The 26,383-nt window shown below is 36.9% G+C and overlaps 1 protein-coding gene and 2 long non-coding RNA genes across 5 annotated transcripts; 1 reads left to right on the top strand and 2 right to left on the bottom strand.

The window, feature by feature from the left end:
• Positions 1 to 816: 816 nt before the first annotated feature.
• On the bottom strand, positions 817 to 12,083 carry LOC117333290. Of its 3 annotated transcripts, none has more exons than XR_004533872.1 (5): positions 11,481 to 12,083; positions 10,703 to 11,402; positions 8,336 to 9,736; positions 5,021 to 6,296; positions 817 to 3,514 (listed from the first exon to the last, which is right to left on the bottom strand). It is a non-coding gene; the product is annotated as an uncharacterized LOC117333290 (long non-coding RNA). The 3 variants fall into 3 exon arrangements; XR_004533873.1 differs by having other exon boundaries at positions 10,703 to 11,324; XR_004533871.1 differs by having other exon boundaries at positions 10,703 to 12,083.
• Positions 12,084 to 13,681: 1,598 nt separating this feature from the next.
• Positions 13,682 to 25,130, bottom strand: LOC117333289 (nuclear speckle splicing regulatory protein 1-like). Its single transcript, XM_033892521.1, has 8 exons — positions 25,088 to 25,130; positions 22,775 to 22,850; positions 22,453 to 22,524; positions 19,599 to 19,727; positions 19,101 to 19,308; positions 18,128 to 18,233; positions 17,929 to 18,000; positions 13,682 to 14,431 (listed from the first exon to the last, which is right to left on the bottom strand). Exons 1-8 carry the CDS (start codon positions 25,105 to 25,107, stop codon positions 13,792 to 13,794), a joined length of 1,323 nt encoding a protein of 440 aa, XP_033748412.1. The 5' UTR covers positions 25,108 to 25,130; the 3' UTR covers positions 13,682 to 13,791.
• A 32-nt stretch (positions 25,131 to 25,162) lies between these two features.
• Positions 25,163 to 26,056, top strand: LOC117333288. Its single transcript, XR_004533870.1, has 2 exons — positions 25,163 to 25,273; positions 25,783 to 26,056. It is a non-coding gene; the product is annotated as an uncharacterized LOC117333288 (long non-coding RNA).
• Positions 26,057 to 26,383: the final 327 nt, after the last annotated feature.

Genomic DNA, 26,383 nt, shown 5'->3' with positions numbered 1-26,383 from the left:
TGCGGAAAAGCCCGAGGAGTTCCGGATTGTGCATGTCTAGTCGGTCGAGTAAAATAGTCCGCAATTTTAGGATTAAAAACAGCATTATTTTGTCAAAATAGAAGTATCTAGCATATCTGGTCAATTCATGAAATACAAGAATACATTATCAATTTGATAATTTTAATAATTAATCCATGTTTATAACAACAATGTAGAAAAAGTGAAATCGTTCCGCGGAAGGATTTTAACCATGTATTCATACGCACTGATCAGTGTTAATCTGGTCAAATTCATGAGCAAATGAAACAGATTAAGTTTGGTAGTTTCATCGAGTCCAACTTGAGTAGAAATAGAAATATTTAAGGATTGAATCTTGATTTGGTCGATTTCATGGGGTCATGAATTGAGTTGCTCTTGAGACAAATTTAATGAACTGCGAAGCAGTTCATGTTGAATTTGTCTCAAGAGCAACTCAATTCATGACCCCATGAAATCGACCAAATCAAGATTCAATCCTTATATTTCAATTGTTTTTTTTTCGAATAAAAAAGTCGGTCTAGATATTCATGTCTCGAAGCTTGTGCAAGTCCAAATGCGGAAAAGCCCGAGGAGTTCCGGATTGTGCATGTCTAGTCAGTCGAGTAAAATAGTCCGCAATTTTAGGATTAAAAACAGCATTATTTTGTCAAAATAGAAGTATTTAGCATATCTGGTCTTTCATAAAATACAAGAATACATTATAAATTTGATAATTTTAATAATTATTCCATGTTTATAACAACAATGTAGAAAAAGTGAAATCGTTCCGCGGAAGGATTTTAACCATGTATTCATACGCACTGATCAGTGTTAATCTGATCAAATTCATGAGCAAATGAAACAGATTAAGTTTGGTAGTTTCATTGAGTCCAACTTGAGTAGAAAATGAAATATAAGGCTATAAAACATTTCCTCCGACGAAAAAGGGTGTGGTTCCTGACCCCCAGGACCCCCCTGGATCCGCTAGTGCGTCCTGTTCAATTTTGTATGTAATTCTCTACAATTTATATTTGGTGTACAGTTTATGGTAAAAACTTTTCTATTTTTTTTTTATCTAATTATTCTGTATATTAAATTGTCAGCACTGTTTCATTAGCTATCTATAAACACAAGGAGACGGATTTACATAAGTACGGAGTACTTGTTTCTGAATCCTTCATGTTGTATACATGTACTGTATGTACAACTAAGCAATTATTTTATATCTGTTTTGTTACAATATATGTTCTGAGTTTAGCAATTCAGTAAGTAATTAGGTAATTAGCCAAGTGTATTATGGATTAATTTGGGTAAAATGTATAGTCAAGGGAACTAACTTTGACAGCACAAACCAATGTATCGGCGAGTGGGCTTAAGTTTAAAACGTTCTTTAGGCCGACCCCTATGGGAAATTAACATTTATGGAAACACCAACTTTGTTTTCATTTTTATATGAGATTACGAAATAAGATTTGATGAAACTACTCTAACAACCAGGCTTGCAAAAACAAAACTTTTAACATGAAATGAAAACTCATTTTAGATCATATGTGTACACCTGAAGATTCCTTGTCGGGAGTAGTTTCCCAAATATCTGGTAACCTTTCGGGAGACCCTCCATTCCGATCACAAACTTGATAGTCCTTCACCGGAACAGATATGCCTTACACATGATGTTACTACAGATCTAGGACCATTGCCGTTTACAACAGACTTGATACAATAACCTGGTGCGTACTGTGTTTCAGAAGAGTTTAAGGTTTTTAATGAATAACCTTACGATTCCAATATGACACGGGATTTCTTGGTGATCCTGCATTAGTTTAAATATTTAACACGTAGCATTTCAACGTACAAAAAATGTATTAGGTTGACCGTGTTTTTGTCATTTAGAAGAATAGTTGAAAACTCCTTACACTCGTATTTCTATCAAATAAAATCGTTTCTTTATCACGTATATAGCAGATAAACATACACGTAGTTATCTTTATGTCATTTTCGTACAAACAACACATTTTTTTCTTGTTTGAGATCATTTTTATTACATTACTATTTTCCATGGGTCCACAAAAATAAATTTTAAAGTTGAAATCACGCGGTATCTTCCAATTACCTAACTCCCGCGGTGTCTCTAACTAGTTAACTCCCGTGTGGTGTCTCTAACTAGATAACTCCCGTGGTGTCTCTACCTAGTTAACTCCCGTGGTGTCTCTAACTAGTTAACTCCCGTGTGGTGTCTCTAACTAGTTAACTCCCGCGGTGTCTCTAACTAGTTAACTCCCCTGGTGTCTCTAACTAGTTAACTCCCGTGGAGTCTCTAACTAGTTAACTCCCGTGGAGTCTCTAACTAGTTAACTCCCGTGGTGTCTCTACCTAGTTAACTCCCCTGGTATCTCTACCTAGTTAATTCACGTGGAGTCTCTAACTAGTTAACTCTCGTGGTGTCTCTAACTAGTTAACTCTAGGGTGTCCCTACCTACAATATAGTTAACTTCCATGGTGTCTCTAACTAGTTAACTCTAGGGTGTCCCTACCTACAATATAGTTAACTTCCATGGTGTCTCTAACTAGTTAACTCTAGGGTGTCCCTACCTACAATATAGTTAACTTCCATGGTGTCTCTACCTAGTTAATTCACGTGGAGTCTCTAACTAGTTAACTCTCGTGGTGTCTCTAACTAGTTAACTCTAGGGTGTCCCTACCTACAATGTAGTAAACTCCCGTGGTGTCTCTAACAAGTTCACTCCCGTGATGTCTCTAACTAGTTAATTAACGGGTGTCTCTAACTAGTTAAATCCATGGTGCCTCTACCTAGTTAACTTCCATGGTGTCTCTAACTAGTTAACTCCCGCGGAGTCTCTAACTAGTTAACTCCCCTGGTGTCTCTACCAAGTAAACTCCCGAGCAGTCTCTTAACTAGTTAACTCTCGTGGAGTCTCTAACTAGTTAACTCCCCTGGTGTCTCTAACTAGTTAACTCCCGTGGAGTCTCTAACTAGTTAACTCCCGTGTGGTGTCTCTAACTAGTTAACTCCCGTGGTGTCTCTAACTTGTTAACTCCCGTGGAGTCTCTAACTAGTTAACTCCCGTGGTGTCTCTAACTAGTTAACTCCCGTGGAGTCTCTAACTAGTGAACTCCCGTGGAGTCTCTAACTAGTTAACTCCCGTGGAGTCTCTAACTAGTTAACTCCCCTGGTGTCTCTACCTAGTTAACTCCCTGGTATCTCTACCTAGTTAATTCACGTGGAGTCTCTAACTAGTTAACTCCCGTGGAGTCTCTAACTAGTTAACTCCCGTGGAGTCTCTAACTAGTTAACTCCCCTGGTGTCTCTAACTATTTAACTCCCGTGGAGTCTCTAACTAGTTAACTCCCGTGGAGTCTCTAACTAGTTAACTCCCTGGTATCTCTACCTAGTTAATTCACGTGGAGTCTCTACCTAGTTAACTCCCGTGGAGTCTCTAACTAGTTAACTCCCGTGGAGTCTCTAACTAGTTAACTCCCGTGGAGTCTCTAACTAGTTAACTCTAGGGTGTCCCTACCTACAATGTAGTAAACTCCCGTGGTGTCTCTAACAAGTTCACTCCCGTGATGTCTCTAACTAGTTAATTAACGGGTGTCTCTAACTAGTTAAATCCATGGTGCCTCTACCTAGTTAACTTCCATGGTGTCTCTAACTAGTTAACTCCCGCGGAGTCTCTAACTAGTTAACTCCCCTGGTGTCTCTACCAAGTAAACTCCCGAGCAGTCTCTTAACTAGTTAACTCTCGTGGAGTCTCTAACTAGTTAACTCCCCTGGTGTCTCTAACTAGTTAACTCCCGTGGAGTCTCTAACTAGTTAACTCCCGTGTGGTGTCTCTAACTAGTTAACTCCCGTGGTGTCTCTAACTTGTTAACTCCCGTGGAGTCTCTAACTAGTTAACTCCCGTGGAGTCTCTAACTAGTTAACTCCCCTGGTGTCTCTACCTAGTTAACTCCCTGGTATCTCTACCTAGTTAATTCACGTGGAGTCTCTAACTAGTTAACTCCCGTGGAGTCTCTAACTAGTTAACTCCCGTGGAGTCTCTAACTAGTTAACTCCCCTGGTGTCTCTAACTATTTAACTCCCGTGGAGTCTCTAACTAGTTAACTCCCGTGGAGTCTCTAACTAGTTAACTCCCTGGTATCTCTACCTAGTTAATTCACGTGGAGTCTCTACCTAGTTAACTCCCGTGGAGTCTCTAACTAGTTAACTCCCGTGGAGTCTCTAACTAGTTAACTCCCGTGGAGTCTCTAACTAGTTAACTCCCTGGTATCTCTACCTAGTTAATTCACGTGGAGTCTCTAACTAGTTAACTCTCGTGGTGTCTCTTACTGGTTAACTCCCCTGGTGTCTCTAACTAGTTAACTCCCGTGGTGTCTCTTACTGGTTAACTCCCCTGGTGTCTCTAACTAGTTAACTCCCTGGTATCTCTACCTAGTTAATTCACGTGGAGTCTCTAACTAGTAAATTCACGTGGAGTCTCTAACTAGTTAATTCACGTGGAGTCTCTAACTAGTTAACTCTCGTGATGTCTCTAACTAGTTAACTCTAGGGTGTCCCTACCTAGTTAACTCCCCTGGTATCTCCACCTAGTTAATTCACGTGGAGTCTCTAACTAGTTAACTCCCGTGGAGTCTCTAACTAGTTAACTCCCTGGTATCTCTACCTAGTTAATTCACGTGGAGTCTCTAACTAGTTAACTCCCGTGGTGTCTCTTACTGGTTAACTCCCCTGGTGTCTCTAACTAGTTAACTCCCTGGTATCTCTACCTAGTTAATTCACGTGGAGTCTCTAACTAGTAAATTCACGTGGAGTCTCTAACTAGTTAATTCACGTGGAGTCTCTAACTAGTTAACTCTCGTGGTGTCTCTAACTAGTTAACTCTAGGGTGTCCCTACCTAGTTAACTCCCCTGGTATCTCCACCTAGTTAATTCACGTGGAGTCTCTAACTAGTTAACTCCCGTGGAGTCTCTAACTAGTTAACTCCCTGGTATCTCTACCTAGTTAATTCACGTGGAGTCTCTAACTAGTTAACTCCCGTGGTGTCTCTTACTGGTTAACTCCCCTGGTGTCTCTAACTAGTTAACTCCCTGGTATCTCTACCTAGTTAATTCACGTGGAGTCTCTAACTAGTAAATTCACGTGGAGTCTCTAACTAGTTAATTCACGTGGAGTCTCTAACTAGTTAACTCTCGTGGTGTCTCTAACTAGTTAACTCTAGGGTGTCCCTACCTAGTTAACTCCCCTGGTATCTCTACCTAGTTAATTCACGTGGAGTCTCTAACTAGTTAATTCACGTGGAGTCTCTAACTAGTTAACTCTCGTGGTGTCTCTAACTAGTTAACTTTAGGGTGTCCCTACCTACAATGTAGTTAACTTCCATGGTGTCTCTACCTAGTTAACTTCCATGGTGTCTCTAACTAGTTAACTCCCGCGGAGTCTCTACCTGGTTAACTCCCCTCGTGTCTCTAATTAGTTAACTCCTGTGGTGTCTCTATCTAGTTAACTCCTGCAGAGTCTCTAACTTGCTAACTCCCACAGAGTCTCTAACAAGTTAACCCTCACTGTGTATTTCTTCTTCTGTTTCTTATAATGAGGTAACATTTAGTGTGTCTATAACTGGTTAACCCCTGTGGTATATATTATTTGTTAACCCCTGTGGTGTCTATAACTTGTTAACCCTTCTGGTATCTATAACTAATTAACCCTTGTGGTGTCTATAACTTTTTAGCCCCTGTGGTATATATTATTAGTTAACCCCTGTGGTGTCTATAACTTGTTAACCCTGTGGTATATATTAGTAGTTAACCCCTGTGGTGTCTGTAACTTGTTAACCTCTGTGGTATATATTAGTAGTTAACCCCTGTGGTGTCTGTAACTTGTTAACCTCTGTGGTATATATTATTAGTTAACCCCTGTGGTATATATTAGTAGTTAACCCCTGTGGTATATATCAGTAGTTACCCCTGTGGTGTCTGTAACTTGTTAACCCCTGTGGTATATATTAGTAGTTAACCCCTGTGGTATATATTAGTAGTTAACCCTTGTGGTATATATCAGTAGTTAACCTCTGTGGTATATATTATTAGTTAACCCCTGTGGTATATATTATTAGTTAACCCCTGTGGTATATATTAGTAGTTAACCTCTGTGGTGTCTGTAACTTGTTAACCTCTGTGGTATATATTAGTAGTTAACCCCTGTGGTGTCTGTAACTTGTTAACCCCTGTGGTATATATTAGTAGTTAACCCCTGTGGTGTCTGTAACTTGTTAACCTCTGTGGTATATATTATTAGTTAACCCCTGTGGTGTCTATAACTTGTTAACCCCTGTGGTATATATTAGTAGTTAACCCCTGTGGTGTCTATAACTTGTTAACCCTTGTGGTATATATTAGTGGTTAACCCTTGTGGTATATATCAGTAGTTAACCCTTGTGGTATATATTAGTGGTTAACCCTTGTGGTATATATCAGTAGTTAACCCTTGTGGTATATATTAGTAGTTAACCCTTGTGGTATATATTAGTAGTTAACCCCTGTGGTGTCTATAACTTGTTAACCCCTGTGGTATATATTAGTGGTTAACCCTTGTGGTGTCTGTAGCTTGTTAATCCCTGTGGTATATATTAGTAGTTAACCCCTGTGGTGTCTATAACTTGTTAACGTTACCCCTGTGGTATATATTAGTGGTTAACCCTTGTGGTGTCTGTAGCTTGTTAATCCCTGTGGTATATATCAGTAGTTAACCCTTGTGGTATATATTAGTAGTTAACCCTTGTGGTATATATTATTAGTTAACCCTTGTGGTATATATTAGTAGTTAACCCCTGTGGTATATATTAGTAGTTAACCCTTGTGGTATATATGTAATAGATACATAATGGGTACGAGTGATGTATCGGATATATCACACGAGTGCGTAGCACGAGTGTGATATATGCGATACGTCACGAGTACCCATTTTGTATCTGTTTTATCCAATGACAGCCGAGGTTTTGTCACCCACGTGCCTAGGGGTGGAGCTATAAAATTGATCAGAACCTGTCACTGTGATATGTTTCCCGCCAATTTCTGACACGTTTTGTTTTCTGTCACAGTAGCCTATTCATTTCTAGTGAGACTGTCAACCATGACGGATCAGGTACTGATCACTGATGTCGATGTGTTCACTGACCTCGACGATATAACATTATCACAGGCCGTAGACAAGTATGAGTATGAACTGGAAGATAGTGACACGGTAGCTACTGACATTGGATTATTTGATACCAAGGAATTAACTCAACCAATTGGTGTAAATAAACTGAATGGTAATGTGAAAAACATGTGAAAGACTGCAGGATTCGAGGGAAATTACACAAACCGCTCCGGAAAGAGGACCTGCGCTACTTCCCTTTACCAAGCAGGTAAGTCTAAAATCATATCGTTTGAACAAATTGTGAAATGAAATATTTATCGTAAATTTCGACGTTGACAATGTCACAAAATCCTTTCAAAATCTGTGAAATTATTTAAATACATCGATGAATCGGTTAATCGGTATTTTTAGCCAAGCGTCCTGTTATCATTTTCATTACTATTTTGTTTATGATAGGATTTTTGTGCAACGAAAGTATATTGTTACATTTGGCGTAATCTGTATAACCATTTTTTTTAAATGACTGAAATTTTATAATATGTATCATGTAATGTATGCGGTTTTTTACTGATCTGTTAAAAATATATATTCTACTTAATAAAATATGAACAGGATTTTATATTCTGTTTTGTCAGGTTTTGATGAACAACTCATTATGGACAGAACGGTACATCGCAGCAGGGCTGTACGTGCATACAAGGTGAAGAAAGAAGACAGAAAAAATTTAAACGGCACTCGTATTTCATTAAATTTTGTTTGAAATGCATTTCCTGTCTTTGTTCGATCATTTGTCACGCCTACATTTGAAATTGGCCCCGCCTCAAGACTGAGGCATGGACCAATCAGAAATGCCATGTGATATTTCAGATATCACATATGTGATATTTGAAATATCACATAGTATGCAATATATCGCCAACAAAAGATCAAAGAAAAACCGAGGCGTCATTGGATAATAGTAGTTAACCCCTGTGGTATATATCAGTAGTTAACCCCTGTGGTGTCTGTAACTTGTTAACCCCTGTGGTATATATTAGTAGTTAACCCCTGTGGTGTCTGTAACTTGTTAACCCCTGTGGTATATATTAGTAGTTAACCCCTGTGGTATATATCAGTAGTTAACCTCTGTGGTATATATTATTAGTTAACCCCTGTGGTACATATTATTAGTTAACCCCTGTGGTATATATTAGTAGTTAACCCCTGTGGTGTCTGTAGCTTGTTAACCCCTGTGGTATATAGTAGTAGTTAACCCCTGTGATGTCTGTAACTTGTTAACCCCTGTGGTGTCTATAACTTGTTAACCCCTGTGGTGTCTGTAACTTGTTAACCCCTGTGGTATATATTAGTAGTTAACCCCTGTGGTGTCTGTAGCTTGTTAACCCCAGTGGTTTATATTAGTAGTTAACCCCTGTGGTGTCTGTAACTTGTTAACCCCTGTGGTATATATTATTTGTTAACCCCTGTGGTGTCTATAACTTGTTAACCCTTCTGGTATCTATAACTAATTAACCCTTGTGGTGTCTATAACTTTTTAGCCCCTGTGGTATATATTATTAGTTAACCCCTGTGGTGTCTATAACTTGTTAACCCTGTGGTATATATTAGTAGTTAACCCCTGTGGTGTCTGTAACTTGTTAACCTCTGTGGTATATATTAGTAGTTAACCCCTGTGGTGTCTGTAACTTGTTAACCTCTGTGGTATATATTATTAGTTAACCCCTGTGGTATATATTAGTAGTTAACCCCTGTGGTATATATCAGTAGTTACCCCTGTGGTGTCTGTAACTTGTTAACCCCTGTGGTATATATTAGTAGTTAACCCCTGTGGTATATATTAGTAGTTAACCCTTGTGGTATATATCAGTAGTTAACCTCTGTGGTATATATTATTAGTTAACCCCTGTGGTATATATTATTAGTTAACCCCTGTGGTATATATTAGTAGTTAACCTCTGTGGTGTCTGTAACTTGTTAACCTCTGTGGTATATATTAGTAGTTAACCCCTGTGGTGTCTGTAACTTGTTAACCCCTGTGGTATATATTAGTAGTTAACCCCTGTGGTGTCTGTAACTTGTTAACCTCTGTGGTATATATTATTAGTTAACCTCTGTGGTGTCTATAACTTGTTAACCCCTGTGGTATATATTAGTAGTTAACCCCTGTGGTGTCTGTAACTTGTTAACCTCTGTGGTATATATTATTAGTTAACCCCTGTGGTATATATTAGTAGTTAACCCCTGTGGTATATATCAGTAGTTACCCCTGTGGTGTCTGTAACTTGTTAACCCCTGTGGTATATATTAGTAGTTAACCCCTGTGGTATATATTAGTAGTTAACCCTTGTGGTATATATCAGTAGTTAACCTCTGTGGTATATATTATTAGTTAACCCCTGTGGTATATATTATTAGTTAACCCCTGTGGTATATATTAGTAGTTAACCTCTGTGGTGTCTGTAACTTGTTAACCTCTGTGGTATATATTAGTAGTTAACCCCTGTGGTGTCTGTAACTTGTTAACCCCTGTGGTATATATTAGTAGTTAACCCCTGTGGTGTCTGTAACTTGTTAACCTCTGTGGTATATATTATTAGTTAACCCCTGTGGTGTCTATAACTTGTTAACCCCTGTGGTATATATTAGTAGTTAACCCCTGTGGTGTCTATAACTTGTTAACCCTTGTGGTATATATTAGTGGTTAACCCTTGTGGTATATATCAGTAGTTAACCCCTGTGGTGTCTATAACTTGTTAACCCCTGTGGTATATATTAGTAGTTAACCCCTGTGGTATATATCAGTAGTTACCCCTGTGGTGTCTGTAACTTGTTAACCCTTGTGGTATATATTAGTAGTTAACCCTTGTGGTATATATCAGTAGTTAACCCTTGTGGTATATATTAGTGGTTAACCCTTGTGGTATATATCAGTAGTTAACCCTTGTGGTATATATTAGTAGTTAACCCTTGTGGTATATATTAGTAGTTAACCCCTGTGGTGTCTATAACTTGTTAACCCCTGTGGTATATATTAGTGGTTAACCCTTGTGGTGTCTGTAGCTTGTTAATCCCTGTGGTATATATTAGTAGTTAACCCCTGTGGTGTCTATAACTTGTTAACGTTACCCCTGTGGTATATATTAGTGGTTAACCCTTGTGGTGTCTGTAGCTTGTTAATCCCTGTGGTATATATCAGTAGTTAACCCTTGTGGTATATATTAGTAGTTAACCCTTGTGGTATATATTATTAGTTAACCCTTGTGGTATATATTAGTAGTTAACCCCTGTGGTATATATTAGTAGTTAACCCTTGTGGTATATATTAGTAGTTAACCCCTGTGGTATATATCAGTAGTTAACCCCTGTGGTGTCTGTAACTTGTTAACCCCTGTGGTATATATTAGTAGTTAACCCCTGTGGTGTCTGTAACTTGTTAACCCCTGTGGTATATATTAGTAGTTAACCCCTGTGGTATATATCAGTAGTTAACCTCTGTGGTATATATTATTAGTTAACCCCTGTGGTACATATTATTAGTTAACCCCTGTGGTATATATTAGTAGTTAACCCCTGTGGTGTCTGTAGCTTGTTAACCCCTGTGGTATATAGTAGTAGTTAACCCCTGTGATGTCTGTAACTTGTTAACCCCTGTGGTGTCTATAACTTGTTAACCCCTGTGGTGTCTGTAACTTGTTAACCCCTGTGGTATATATTAGTAGTTAACCCCTGTGGTGTCTGTAGCTTGTTAACCCCAGTGGTTTATATTAGTAGTTAACCCCTGTGGTGTCTGTAACTTGTTAACCCCTGTGGTATATATTATTTGTTAACCCCTGTGGTGTCTATAACTTGTTAACCCTTCTGGTATCTATAACTAATTAACCCTTGTGGTGTCTATAACTTTTTAGCCCCTGTGGTATATATTATTAGTTAACCCCTGTGGTGTCTATAACTTGTTAACCCTGTGGTATATATTAGTAGTTAACCCCTGTGGTGTCTGTAACTTGTTAACCTCTGTGGTATATATTAGTAGTTAACCCCTGTGGTATATATCAGTAGTTACCCCTGTGGTGTCTGTAACTTGTTAACCCCTGTGGTATATATTAGTAGTTAACCCCTGTGGTATATATTAGTAGTTAACCCTTGTGGTATATATCAGTAGTTAACCTCTGTGGTATATATTATTAGTTAACCCCTGTGGTATATATTATTAGTTAACCCCTGTGGTATATATTAGTAGTTAACCTCTGTGGTGTCTGTAACTTGTTAACCTCTGTGGTATATATTAGTAGTTAACCCCTGTGGTGTCTGTAACTTGTTAACCCCTGTGGTATATATTAGTAGTTAACCCCTGTGGTGTCTGTAACTTGTTAACCTCTGTGGTATATATTATTAGTTAACCCCTGTGGTGTCTATAACTTGTTAACCCCTGTGGTATATATTAGTAGTTTACCCCTGTGGTGTCTATAACTTGTTAACCCTTGTGGTATATATTAGTGGTTAACCCTTGTGGTATATATCAGTAGTTAACCCTTGTGGTATATATTAGTGGTTAACCCTTGTGGTATATATCAGTAGTTAACCCTTGTGGTATATATTAGTAGTTAACCCTTGTGGTATATATTAGTAGTTAACCCCTGTGGTGTCTATAACTTGTTAACCCCTGTGGTATATATTAGTGGTTAACCCTTGTGGTGTCTGTAGCTTGTTAATCCCTGTGGTATATATTAGTAGTTAACCCCTGTGGTGTCTATAACTTGTTAACGTTACCCCTGTGGTATATATTAGTGGTTAACCCTTGTGGTGTCTGTAGCTTGTTAATCCCTGTGGTATATATCAGTAGTTAACCCTTGTGGTATATATTAGTAGTTAACCCTTGTGGTATATATTATTAGTTAACCCTTGTGGTATATATTAGTAGTTAACCCCTGTGGTATATATTAGTAGTTAACCCTTGTGGTATATATTAGTAGTTAACCCCTGTGGTATATATCAGTAGTTAACCCCTGTGGTGTCTGTAACTTGTTAACCCCTGTGGTATATATTAGTAGTTAACCCCTGTGGTGTCTGTAACTTGTTAACCCCTGTGGTATATATTAGTAGTTAACCCCTGTGGTATATATCAGTAGTTAACCTCTGTGGTATATATTATTAGTTAACCCCTGTGGTACATATTATTAGTTAACCCCTGTGGTATATATTAGTAGTTAACCCCTGTGGTGTCTGTAGCTTGTTAACCCCTGTGGTATATAGTAGTAGTTAACCCCTGTGATGTCTGTAACTTGTTAACCCCTGTGGTGTCTATAACTTGTTAACCCCTGTGGTGTCTGTAACTTGTTAACCCCTGTGGTATATATTAGTAGTTAACCCCTGTGGTGTCTGTAGCTTGTTAACCCCAGTGGTTTATATTAGTAGTTAACCCCTGTGGTGTCTGTAACTTGTTAACCCCTGTGGTATATATTAGTAGTTAACCCCTGTGGTGTCTGTAACTTGTTAACCCCTGTGGTATATAGTAGTAGTTAACCCCTGTGGTGTCTGTAACTTGTTAACCCCTGTGGTATACATTAGTAGTTAACCCCTGTGGTTTATATTAGTAGTTAACCCCTGTGGTATCTATAACTAATTAACCCTTGTGGTGTCTATAACTTGTTAACCCCTGTGGTATATATTAGTAGTTAACCCTTGTGGTGTCTGTAACTTGTTAACCCCTTTGGTATATATTATTAAATTAACCCCTGTGGTATATATTAGTAGTTAACCCTTGTGGTATATATTAGTAGTTAACCCCTGTGGTATATATTATTAGTTAACCCTTGTGGTATATATTATTAGTTAACCCCTGTGGTATATATTATTAGTTAACCCCTGTGGTATATATTAGTAGTTTACCCTTGTGGTGTCTGTAACTTGTTAATCCCTGTGGTATATATTATTAGTTAACCCCTGTGGTATATATCAGTAGTTAACCCCTGTGGTGTTTGTAACTTGTTAACCTCTGTGGTATATATTATTAGTTAACCTCTGTAGTATATATTAGTAGTTAACCCCTGTGGTGTCTGTAACTTGTTAATCCCTGTGGTATATATTAGTAGTTAACCCCTGTGGTATATATCAGTAGTTAACCCCTGTGGTGTCTGTAACTTGTTAACCCCTGTGGTATATATTAGTAGTTAACCCCTGTGGTGTCTGTAGCTTGTTAACCCCTGTGGTATATAGTAGTAGTTAACCCCTGTGATGTCTGTAACTTGTTAACCCCTGTGGTGTCTATAACTTGTTAACCCCTGTGGTGTCTGTAACTTGTTAACCCCTGTGGTATATATTAGTAGTTAACCCCTGTGGTATATATTAGTAGTTAACCCCTGTGGTGTCTGTAGCTTGTTAACCCCTGTGGTATATATTAGTAGTTAACCCCTGTGGTGTCTGTAACTTGTTAACCCCTGTGGTATATAGTAGTAGTTAACCCCTGTGATGTCTTAAAATGAGTTAACTCCTATTGTGTCCATAACTACGATGTAGTTTTCACATGTTGTGTCCATAACTAGTTAACTCTCTGTGTTTCTGTGATATTACACTAGTTAACACTTATGATGAACTACTTAGCTGTTGTATCATCCATTGCTGAGTTTGCCTTGACTTAGGCTATCTGTCTAGCTAGGTACCGTGCTTTAGCATCACTAAATGATTTGTCAGTAGTATGTTTAGCATACTTTGTTTTCGTTTCAGAGTCACTTGTAACTTTTTCTGATCGCCCTATCTCCTTTGACTTTTCTTGAGTGTTTTTACTTGGTAATAAGGCATCTTTTCCGACCTGTTCCTTTGTAAACCTTTCAGCTGATCTTGGCCCTTTGTCTGTAGTTTTTCTATCACTAGATGTGGACTGTTTGGATAATTTGCTACTTCTATCTCTTGACGATGAACGATGTTTCTTGTCTTTGTGTAAATGTTTATCAGAATAACGGTCCTTTGACCTTGACCTTGACCTATGTGAGTGTCTGTGCTTACTATCACTATCATTACTGCGTTTCTTATTTTTTTCTCCACGTGATACATCAGGTGACCTTGACCTTCTCCTGTCTCTAGACCTTGACCTAATCCTCCTGTTTGGTGACTTTGACCTTCTTTCTCGAGACCTTGATCTTTTTCTCCTTTCTGGTGACCTGGATTTTTTATTCCTGTCCACTGGCTTGGAATCCTTTATAACTGGTTGGTCAGAGTCGGATGAGGAAGTAGATTCATCAGAGGATGAATTATGCTTGACTCTATTTGTTGTCACACTGAAAAACATAATCAAATTATGACAAAACAGTGACAACTAATACAAATATCCTTTTCTCTTGACACACTTGGTAAGTTATGGGCAATACAGCTTCAATAAAAAATATTTTGGCTGATATGATATCATTTTGATCTAACCTTTATTAGTCTACTAATTGTGTATGCTCTTTCTAGACCATCTGGGAAACATGTATCTATACATATTCCTGGACAGCAGTATTCAATAAACAATATTATTCAATATCCAGGACAGTATTTTTCAATGTTGATGACATCAGTATTTAATATCAATGACATAATACTTCAATGTTGATGACATCAGTATTCAATATCAATAACAACAGTTTTGAATGTCAATGGCATCTGTTTTCAATGTCGATGACATGATTATTCAATGTCGATGATATCATTATTCAATGTCGATGATATCATTATTCAATGTTGACATAACTAGAACTGTCGTCCAGAGGGCCAAATCATACCCCCCGCTCCTGCAACCCCCATCGTTACTATGTGTTCATTTATACAATAAACGAGATATACAGTTAAATCTCAATTAGTCGTATTCAGTTTTCTTGGTTACCCTAATTCTTATTTTATCTATATTATGAATAAATTGTTGTACATGACATTATGAAATGATTTCACATGAGAAAATCTTTTCAATTGATCAATTTATAACAAAGAAAAAATTAAAAAGGTTATGAGAAAGGTAAAGTGTGAATGGGATTTATTCAAAAAATTACGACGTGATATAGATTACGCACATCTACAATGTATAAGGATTATTGTCATGAAGTTTCGTTGAAATCAGATAAGTAGTTTAGGAGAAGTAACTGGTACATCGCTGCATCAAACTCGCCCAAAAAACTAAGTTTTGTGCCCTGGTTACCATGGTAACCAAAAAATTACAACATGATATAGATTACGCACACCTACAATGTATAAGGATTATTGTCATGAAAAAATTAAGTTCTGTGCCCTGGTTACCATGGTAACCATAAGAGTAGACCAAAAAACTAAGTTTTGTGCCCTGGTTACCATGGTAACCAAACAATAACGATGTTATATAGATTACGCACATCTACAATGTATAAGGGTTATTGTCATGAAGTTTCGTTGAAATCGGATAAGTAGTTTAGGAGGAGTAGCCGGTACATCGTTGCATCTACAAACTCGCCCAAAAAAGTTTTGTGCCCTGGTTACCATGGTAACCAAAAAATTTTGACGTGATATAGATTACGCACATCTACAATATATAAGGATCAGTAGTTTAGGAGGAGTAGCCGGTAATCATTGTGTCTACAGACAGACGGACAACCTGATTCCAGTACTAGTATACCCCCCTAACTTCGTTGCGGGGGTATAATAATTCAATGTTGATGACATCAGTTTTCAAAGTTGCTGACATAATTATTCAATGTTGATGACATCAGTTTTCATTGTCAATAGGCATCAGTTTTCGATTTTGATGACACCATTATTCAATGTTGATGACACCATTATTCAATGTTGATGACACCAATATTCTATGTTGATGACATCAGTTTTCAATGTTTCATGTAGGAAACAAATCTGTTGGAATCTAGTAATATGACATTGATTCAGAATGGGACAGATCATCGTGCGTCTCTTGCAGAAAGAGAACAAATGTGACCTTTGACACATTCCCCTCAACAGATTAGTCAAAGTAAAATAGGAAGAAATCTGCCCTCAAGATAAGCCATTGATTCCAAAGGGGACTGTCAGACATGGGTAACACACTTCAATTAACAGTATAAATATTTACAATGGAGGGGAGACAACCCTTACTCTTATGTTCAAGTCTTTGGCTTTGTGTACTTGCTTTGTCTAAAATGTGCAGCTGTTAGGTGTTTATATACATATTGCTCCAAATCCTATATGATCTAATTATTCTGAGAGAAAGTAAAACTCCATACAAGTAGCTTTGGTAGAAATCAAATAGTTCATACTGTCAAACCACCACAAAATATTAAAACATACAAAACATTGTCAAATAAAGTAAAGTTAGTGAGGGTTTCCATAGTTATACTCCTACATGACGCCCCCCTCCCCTCCCATATAACATATAATTTCTTTCCTAAATGTAATCTTTGACCCTTCACTGATGACTGATCATGATGACTTACCAAACTGAAATCAGGTGTAGAACATAAACTAGATTAATGACACCTCAGTGAGGGGCCCAGGGATATGGCTGTCTCTGAACCGGAACTTAACTCAAGTGTTCAATTGATAATAAATTACTTCTCACATGAAACAAATATACAAGCTCCATTATACATTATTTTGATATGCTGAAACTATGGTAAATGAAATTGATTGTGAGGTTAATGAGGTATCTTGTTTGTGAGGTTAATTAAGGATCAAACTGTCTTTATTTGGTGTCTATGGTCGATATAGATGCCAGAGCTTTGCAAACAACCATCATATTGTGCGCTAGCACAATATGACATGTTTGTTTGCAATGCTCTTGCATCTATATCGCTGAAACTAGGGGGTAAGGGGCATGATTTTGGTAAGCGACACTCCGGCTCATCAAGATGTATATTTGTGTCATGTATGGAGAGCCTGGGTTGAGCAGTACTGGAGATATGGTCCGGACACCATATGTGCCCGAAGTAAAATCATCAAAGGGGAATAACTCCACAAATAAGGGGGTAAGGGGCATGATTTTGGTATGCAACACTCCGGCTCATCAATATGTATATTTGTGTCAAGTATGGAGAGCCTGGGTCGAGTAGTACTGGAGTTATGGTCTGGACAAGTAAAATCATCAAAGGAAAATCACTCCGCAAATACCGGGGTAAGGGGCATGATTTTGGTATGCAACACTCCAGCTCATCAAGATGTATATTTGTGTCAAGTATGGAGAGCCTGGGTCGAGTAGTATTTGAGTTATGGTCAGGACACCATATATGCCCGCCCGCCAACATGATAACATAATGTCCCGTCTTTCGTCGGGCATATAAAAAGCCAGTTTATTGCTAATATTTACATTCTCGACATATTTTTGTTATTTTTGAAAATTTAAGTTGAGTTAGCATAAAAAATGCCAATATTCAGCGACTTCGTCAATGGGTTCGACAAATAGAACAGCTTATTTTTTCAAAATTCATTTGTCTCGTGCAGATTGGCAAACAAAAGAGTGCATCGATATAATACAAAATAAAACACAGTCTTTTTATTATTTGTGTAACAACATTGTATAAAATTTCTTTTTGATACTTTTTAATTAACATAAAAACGACGTAGTCCTAGGCTTTTTTTCACAGAGCCATGATTGTTTACGTTAGTTACAAGTAGTTCTGGTGAGTGAATATATTCATGCACGGCATAGATTGATGTCACGTTTTGGGTGTCAGTTATGCTCAAATAGACTGCAAATCTTTTTACTTAGTTTATATTGTGGCTTAGCCACCAAAATGTAAATATTTAGGTATCTTTTAAACAGCAATCTTCTAGACAGGCTTACCTTTTGTCAAATGATTCCGGCTCCTCTTTCACTCGACTTGTATCTACTTCAGTTAAAGGTTCTGTCTTCACTCTGAAATATATCACAGGAATGTAATGGATTAGGTAACAAATAAAACTATAACCTTTGATTTAAAATCTATTGAGATGTTTTGCTGGTGAAGACATTAATACTATTTTGAGATCTGTTAATTACATACTGTATAGCTGACTGTTCCCCATTGTGGATACTTTCTCCTGTTTTTTCATTCAGTAAGTAACGGTAAAATCCACTCATGTCCTTCTGTTTCTTCACATCCAGCAGTTCTGAAAATAGAAAGAAATAAAAAGATTAGAACAATTCAATATTGCAGATTGAAATATAAAATTACAGTGTTGTTTTTTGTTGTTGTTGACACCAATGAATATCCCCCTCTGAAGGTTTAGGTTGATAGTATTTCATTTTTCGAAAAACAAACTCTCTACATACATTTGGAACAATTCCTCAAAAGTTTCAAGTTTTCACACAAATGACAATGTATCAGTTTCAAGTTTGGACCCCACAAAGAGCTTTTTGAACCAATTCAAGCATTTCAGGAATTTACATATGCAGTGTGGACAAAGGAGCTACATGTATACTCCTCTTCAAAAACTAACAGGTAGTCATAATATAGTTGAAATCAAAGAATCTATGATCTTCACATGAATAATATATGTCCAGTTTTCAAAGAAACGACTCCCAGGGTGAATTTTAAAAATACTTTACATTGTTTTGTTTTCACTGTCATGATTACCAATTTTCAACATACAAAAATTTGCACTTTTTGCATAATATTTAAGTATAGGTCTATCAATCAAAACAGACAAAGTTTGTCTTTAAAGATTGCTTTCTTTGCCTATATTTGAAAAAAAAAATATCTGAAAACATTGCTAGTTTTAAGAATTGGATTATAAAGTACAGATTAAGATATTGAAAGCATTTTAAGTTCTGTGTTTATGTACTGCATCATTTAATATTGATCTATATCCTATATACACAGATGTATATCTTTTCTTAGTGATAGTCTTACACTATTTGCAATCCTTGCCTGCAAACATGTATCACAAGCCTACACAGCTGTTATTGCTAATTTTGAAGATAATAGCCGAGTACTGGCCACAAATGAAATGATTATATTTGTAAAGTATACTCACCCTCCATTGCAGCTTCCCTCCTCTCCCTTTCAGCCTCCCTCTCCATTTCTTGCAGCTTTTCTTTGTATTTTCCCGTTACAAATACTTCTCTATCTTTAAATTCCTCTCCTTCTGTCTCACGCTCCTTCTGTATCTTCTTCTCCTGAACCTTTTCCTGTTCAAGCTTGCGTTTTTCTGCTGCTTTCATTAAGTTACCAATATACCTCGGCTGAAAAAATTAGGCTACATTAACAAGATTGCAAAATTAATGTTGCTTGCCTTTACAAAAATGGAAAACTCTTAGTAAACATCATTTCAGTTCTTTTAATGACTGTAATCATGACTGTGATGATTGACCCTGACCTTTTTATCTGATTGACCCTGACCTTGTTATCTGATTGACCCTGACCTTGTTATCTGATTGACCCTGACCTTGTTATCTGATTGACCCTGACCTTGTTATCTGATTGGATCTTGTTATCTGACTGACCCTGACCTTGTTATCTGATTGACCCTGACCTTGTTATCCTTTTTGGCCTTGGCTGCCTCTTCCTTTTCAGCTTTTGTGTTGCTCATCACATCATAGATCTTGTCATACTCGTAGATATTTGGGTCTTGTTCTAAAGCCTGATCAATCGCTATCTGGGTCTGAAAAAGATCACAGTTTAAACAAACCCTTCTAATAGGATCTTAAAGTATATGGATACATATTTTAGGTAATGGATACATTCAAACATGCAAGTAAAATACATGTATATATACGGTAAATCTCTGGTTAGTTCGAACAAAATTAAATAAATATTGATGAACCTGTTCGAATTATTCAAAATTATTCTTCGGAAAATAAGCGCGAGTTGGAACTATCAGAGTCGATATCGGCAAAAAACTCGGCAGAGTAAAATCATTAGACACAAACACATCGTTCGTAAATCTGATACGTAACAATGACGGCATGAACAATGGCACATTTATAAATTAGTAAAATGAGAGAGTATTCTATTTAATTCAATGTCAATTGATTGTTAAACATTCTTCATTTTGCGATGTTTTTTTGCGCGAAGCCACTCCGGCAATGCGTCTAGGCTATAGGCCCCAAAACAGTACATGTTTCATTTGTGACACAAAAGTTAAACATTTGTATTGTATTATACCTGTGGCCTGCTTACCAAGCGAGAGGTCGCAGGTTTTCAGGTGATACCTTGATTGGCAATAATTAAGTGATGTCCAGTCACAATAAAGAATCAAAATGCTAAGTTAACACTGTATACATGGATGACTTCTTAGTTTGTCGTACAGCGCGAATACAAATACCGCATGTTATTTATACATTGTCGGGGCCTAAATTTGCAATCAGCTACCTCAAAACTGAATTAACGCTAAAATATGTGACATATATCAAATCACAGACGAACTCCAATGATCATGCATACAATCTAATAACCTAAACGTGCCTGTTGATCAAATTTAAGTCTTGGCATTTTATTTGGACCGGTCGTCGGGGCCGGGTCGTCGCGAGCTTTCAATGGAGTTTGCCGAAAAAAATCTTGCTTTATGTTCTTCATTTGACAAGTTCAAACTATCCGAAATAGTGTCAGTTATAAACAACCAGAGTTCGAACTATTACTAGTTAAAAAAATTATTGTTTTTCTAGAGAAAAATGTGTGTTCGAACTATTCGCGTGTTCGTGTTCGAACTAACCGGAGGTTTAACGTAACTTACATAATAAATGTGTTTGAATATTTATAGCCGTTGTGTCATGAAAGACACAGGTAAAGGGAGATAATCAGTACAATAAATTTATTCATTAGATATACAGAGCAACCCACTTATTTGCATAGCCCTTTTTCCATGACAAAATATGCAAATAACCGGAGTATTCGTATAGGCGGAGTTGGGTTTTGGCCCCTCTTATACACTATGTAGATCGTCAGGTAGGTACTCAAAACGGGCGCTATATGATTGTTTACGTTATTTGCATTAAAAACATATTTAAAAAAAACATTATTTAAAATATAAGAGTAAATACGAAATAAATGGTTTGTTATTCTTTGTAAATGTACAAATATTTGCATATACATTTGTACTTCATCGTTTACTACTTGTCACTCCGAGTCTGTGGGTCCAAAATCGGTCATACACGCGTGGGTTGGCACTACGATGTACAATGTGATCGTTTCAATTAACATTCATTATCGTCTCGAGATGCGTTTTGTTCCTGCTATGAGTATATTAGTTGTTTGATCATAGATGATGAACTGCTTAAGCAATAGACTGTCTTAAATAACCGTGAGATGTGCATTGTCGTTTGGGTTTGTTTTGGAAAATGGCGCACACACACAAAGAGTTGTCGTTCCTTACACATATGCCCCCACAATGCAACGCGCCTAGTAAACAATCATGGCGATCGCAACCTGCCTCAGCGAGTGTTCAAGTGCACAGAACACAGGTTTGGATCGATGCCATAATAAATAAACAAATCTCATCAAAAGATGAGACATATCAATATTTTATTCAGTAATTCTTCTTCACAATGCTACTGATATGGTCTGGATAATAACTAAATGTCGATATCGATGCATCGAACATAACCTGTTTTGACGAAGTGGGAACCAATGATTAGATAACGTTGTAAATCGTGTCGAATCAATATGTAAGTTAAAAACACTTTTCATAAAACTTTTATTACGGGAAAATCACAAAAATACCCTAAAATCAATTAAATTTTTTCGATTTTTTTGGAATTTTTATATGCATATAAGCGGGAGTCGGTGTTTTAGTCGATGCAAATACACGGGATTAAAATACAAAGATAAAGAAGAAAAAAATCGGGACCTGAGAATTTTATGCAAATAAGCGGGATATTCAAATAACCGATATGCAAATAAGTGGGCTCCTCTGTACTTAAGTATAGTTATCAAAGATGCTACATCTATGACAAACGGTAATTATGACTGAATAAAAACAAGAGTAAGTTGTTGTTCATACAATACCAAAAGTTACTCTATTAATGTTATTAACACCCACCAAAAGTGTGAGACTCTAATTTCATCATCCATATTTAACATATTTATCACATCTCAAAGAAACATGCCTTCATCTACATTTGTATGTAACGTTTGGTCTTATAAGCAATCATTATTAGGACACTTTATTTTTTCATTAGAAAACTTTCTTGGTACTGTTCTATTCTATTCTAATTTCTATCAGAAGCAGTGAATATGCTGTTAGCAATATAGCTAGCAAAGTAATTTACATCAATATTGTAAAGAGTTTAAGTAATAAACACTGTTAAAATCTATGTCATCTGCAGAGTCATGTGACTTGAGTGGTATAATTTAGACTGTATATGTTGGATTGTTGTGTTCAAAAGTACCTGTCTCTTAACCTTGGACTTGTGGGCTTCTTTGTTGATTGTGGCATTGACCTTAGCCATTCCTGGTAAGTCCTAAAACAAAGTGACAAGTGGGCATATGTTAACAATCAGACATGGTTTTTGGAACATATCATTCTAGATTTCATGCAATTCAATTTTATTACAAATTTTGGTATTGTGAATGTAAACTAATCAGGGAAAAATAGATAACTATTCATATGCAAGGAGATCCTCAGTGACACAAGTTAAAAGGGAAATCCAAGGCTTTCATGTACATCCTTAAATAGGCATAATACCAGCTTAAAAGAAATTAAAAACATACATCATCACTGTCATCATCAAAAACATTTGTAGTCTTCACTGCTGACTTTTTGCTCTTTGGAAGGAACAAACCATACCTGAAATGAGAAAAAAAGTTAAGTTTTTTTATCTGTAACAGCACTAATTCCAAATACTTTTGTGTTGATTATCAAGTAAGATGATTTCTACTTATATTGACACACGAAAATACATAGGAGACTTAAAAAAATCACTCTCTAATTACAAGTACATGTAGTTACAATTATTTTTGTATTCATAAATCCCCTGTTTATTAACTCATAGGTGCATCTGGGGCCGTCCAAATGCAAGTGACTATGTACATTTTAAATGGTTTAGGTTAGAACCCCAGTTTAGATCTAGCTTTGGGTCAAAGTCCTTCTGCAGTTGTTACATGTTTTCTAATAACCATGCATATAGTTTAACTGTCCTGAACTAAAGATACACACAATAGGTGGTATTGGAACACCTTGTGTGTGTGTTCATGGTAAAAGACTATATTAAAAGTAGTAGAGTTTAACAAATGATCAGAATCTTTACAGCACTGTCCCATGTGGTCAGTTATTAGTCCTAACATTAACAACAGTACCTGTCTCAAACTCGGATGTCTGAGTCTAGACTCCCAGTCTGGTCTTTACAGTGTACATTAAATATGTATTTCTTGCCTTTTACAAAAGGTAGAAATTGATATTGAATACATTTCCATACCCTGCTTATGTATTACCATCCTCTCAGATCATCCATAGCTTTGTTTTCACTGCAGTGCAAATACGAAAAGGAAAGAGTCAAAATTCTGTGATATTTTTTAATATGCTAATTTTTGTTTACAGTTGCAAGAATAACTGTATAGAGCTGATGACTTTGCTTGAAATGTGAAAACACAATGACTTTGAATAAAAAAAATACTGTTGATCTCTTTTATTTGACCGCGCTGGTCAGTGGTGGAGACGCCGTTATGGTGATACTAGTACAAAGCATGTTTAGGTGTACACTGTAAAGATTAGCAGGAGTCTTGTCTGGCCTTGACACCATGTCTGGTGTAGGGCTAGAGTGCACTACTAAATGAAAACGTGGAATTCTCCCGACACCATTTGGTGTCACAAAGATTTTAGTGCAAACACAATGAAATGGAGCGTGACATAACACCTACATTACATATATGGGTAAAGGAGATGCTTATTTAGCCCAAAGCACCTATTTAGTCCAAAATCGGAGGTATATTTCTTCCGTCTTTACGCTGGTCAAAATTTCACTATTGACTCGACGCCATATTGCTAACTATTTAGGTTGCGGTTGGCCTAATCACCCTAATAAGTGCGCAATGGAGCAATTGATGCTAATGAGATTTCCCATGGGATTTCAATACATAAACAGAATTGGAGTTATATACCTCGGTGAGCAATGTCAAACATTCCGAAATTGAATACCTACACCAAGTAAGATGCACTTTCTTCACAACCCTTACAAAAAATGGTTAAATATCTCTGATAACGTTTTTTTTTTTCAATCGTAGTACATTTTTTTTTTTGTAGCTTTATCCATATAGGGTCATGCATGTACAGTATACCTTATTTGGATCAGCATCCTCGCGAGAGTTCTCGATGAAGTATCATGGCGGATTACGGAGACAACTTCGAGTAGTGTAATATTATAATGTGTGAATTAAAGATTTCCAGATGTGACGTGTACGGTAGACTAATACATTGCTAAAATTGCATTATAAATGTTTAGTTATACTATAAATATTACTCCAAAGTTAGACGACATCCGATTTTTGCAGCATTTTCGAGGTTCATTGTTTTGCAACACTATCGCCAAAGGAAGGGAATCGTAGCTCTGACGACGACCATCTGTCAGAAATTGTCCGTCCGTCGTCCAGAGCTACGTTATCACAGCTAGGCCAGAGGAAACTCGGGCAAACAGGTAAGCTAATTTTGAAACCTAAAGTAAAACCACATGATCAGTCAACGTCAATCAGCGCCGATATGCAAACGCCGAGTCGAGCTCCGTGGAATCGAGATCTAATGTTAGAATACTTGAATTTGAGACCACACTTATGCACGGAATCTATAGCCACGACACGTGTTACGCACTTTGTCAAAATTACAAACGGATAACCCACATGAAACGTTAGGCCTACGAACAGCGATCAGCCCGTCAGATACAGGGCATTTCTGGTGATTATTATTATCTCAGGCTGATCATACACATTTCTATAAATCCAAAAAGTATATATGTACTGTTTGATAAGATAGGCACTAATCAAGCTATATAAATTTTGCAAGTATTTAACCATGAGTAACCTGCAGCTGCTCACTTTTTGTTTGGGTCAGCCATGTTTCAGATTTGCAGAAAATAAAGATCTCGATTCTGATTGGTCGATATTATATTTTAAAAGGTGGGCGTGGCGGTAGGTACAATCTGATCGTGGACTTATAGAGCTTTTAACTTGAGAAGATGGAAGTTGGGAATTCGTTTGATGTCCTAAAACACCAGAAGATTGGTATAGTTTTTATTCTTGCTGAAGTTATAAGTATAGAATAGAAAAAAGGGATAAAGAGCGTTGCTGTTACTACATCATGGTTTTTATATACTGTACAGAGTATTTATTTCCCCACACGACACGTTCATGTACAGTATACTCAGAGACTTGTATATCACAAGTCTCTGGTATACTGTAGGTATGATAAAGCACAGACTTTGATTTTATGTCTATAAAGCAATGAGACTCGTAACAGTGGGCCTCGCACTAGGCATCTATTTAGATAAATAGCAAATGTCAAGAAAAATACAGTGGTACACAGTGTATGCACAATTTAAATGTTTCCCATAATATCTTGTTCACTGTGTATATAGCCACACAATTGCACACCATTTCAATAAAATGTTACTCCCATCAGAGTTAATAATAGTATAAGAGCTCTATATAACATGTACATTTTAAATCCTTGCTGCTTGTCTTTTCTGTGTTGCCTTTTTCATCAGCTGACAAGTGCTACTCTTCCTCCTCAGGCCTGACTGTCTCCGTGTCCCTCTGTCTGTTCGTCCTGTATGTGTTGGTGGCCGTCGCTGTCTACAAACCTCTCCGGGACAGACAACCACGTTCTGTTGACGTCTCCGATGTCGCCATGTAACGATAGCTAGCTGATGGACATTAATAAAAAAAATGTCGATTTTGTGTAATGGACATTGACTTTTATAAAACAGGAATGGATTTAACAGTAACCTGAACAATATGTGAATATCCTATATGCAATAACTACAATCAATACATATATTTATTTCATATTTATATTATTTTTGAAAGATTTTTACACAATAATAAAAATGCATTGAGGACAAGACACACACCCATTGAAGACTTTCACACCTCCACATGTGTTGTGTGTTTTATCCCTTCATGATCATAATTACAGCTCTACAACAGTCAACTATAATACTTCTCTATCGTGTTCTTAAGATCCGTTAATATCGTAAATATACAAAGGCTAAACAAGGAACAGGTAAATAAAATTGTATGTGGCTTTAACATATGATGACTGATTCCATCTTTATCGGAGGCCTTACCAAGCTTCAGTATATGCAATATGTCTCGGATTTCATTATTATCCAC

The sequence above is a fragment of the Pecten maximus genome, chromosome 8 (assembly GCF_902652985.1).
Source record: "Pecten maximus chromosome 8, xPecMax1.1, whole genome shotgun sequence".
NCBI classification, from domain to species: Eukaryota; Metazoa; Mollusca; class Bivalvia; order Pectinida; family Pectinidae; genus Pecten; species Pecten maximus.
This window is presented reverse-complemented; position numbering and strand designations above follow the sequence as displayed.

Excerpts from the sequence above, each read along its gene's own strand:
- LOC117333289 (XM_033892521.1), bottom strand. The coding sequence starts at position 25,107 with ATGGCTGACCCAAACAAAAA. Across the intron at positions 22,851-25,087 it reads ATGGCTGACCCAAACAAAAA|GTATGGTTTGTTCCTTCCAA; the intron begins GTGAGCAGCTGC and ends TTCTCATTTCAG. Across the intron at positions 18,234-19,100 it reads GAGGGAAGCTGCAATGGAGG|AACTGCTGGATGTGAAGAAA; the intron begins GTGAGTATACTT and ends TTCTATTTTCAG.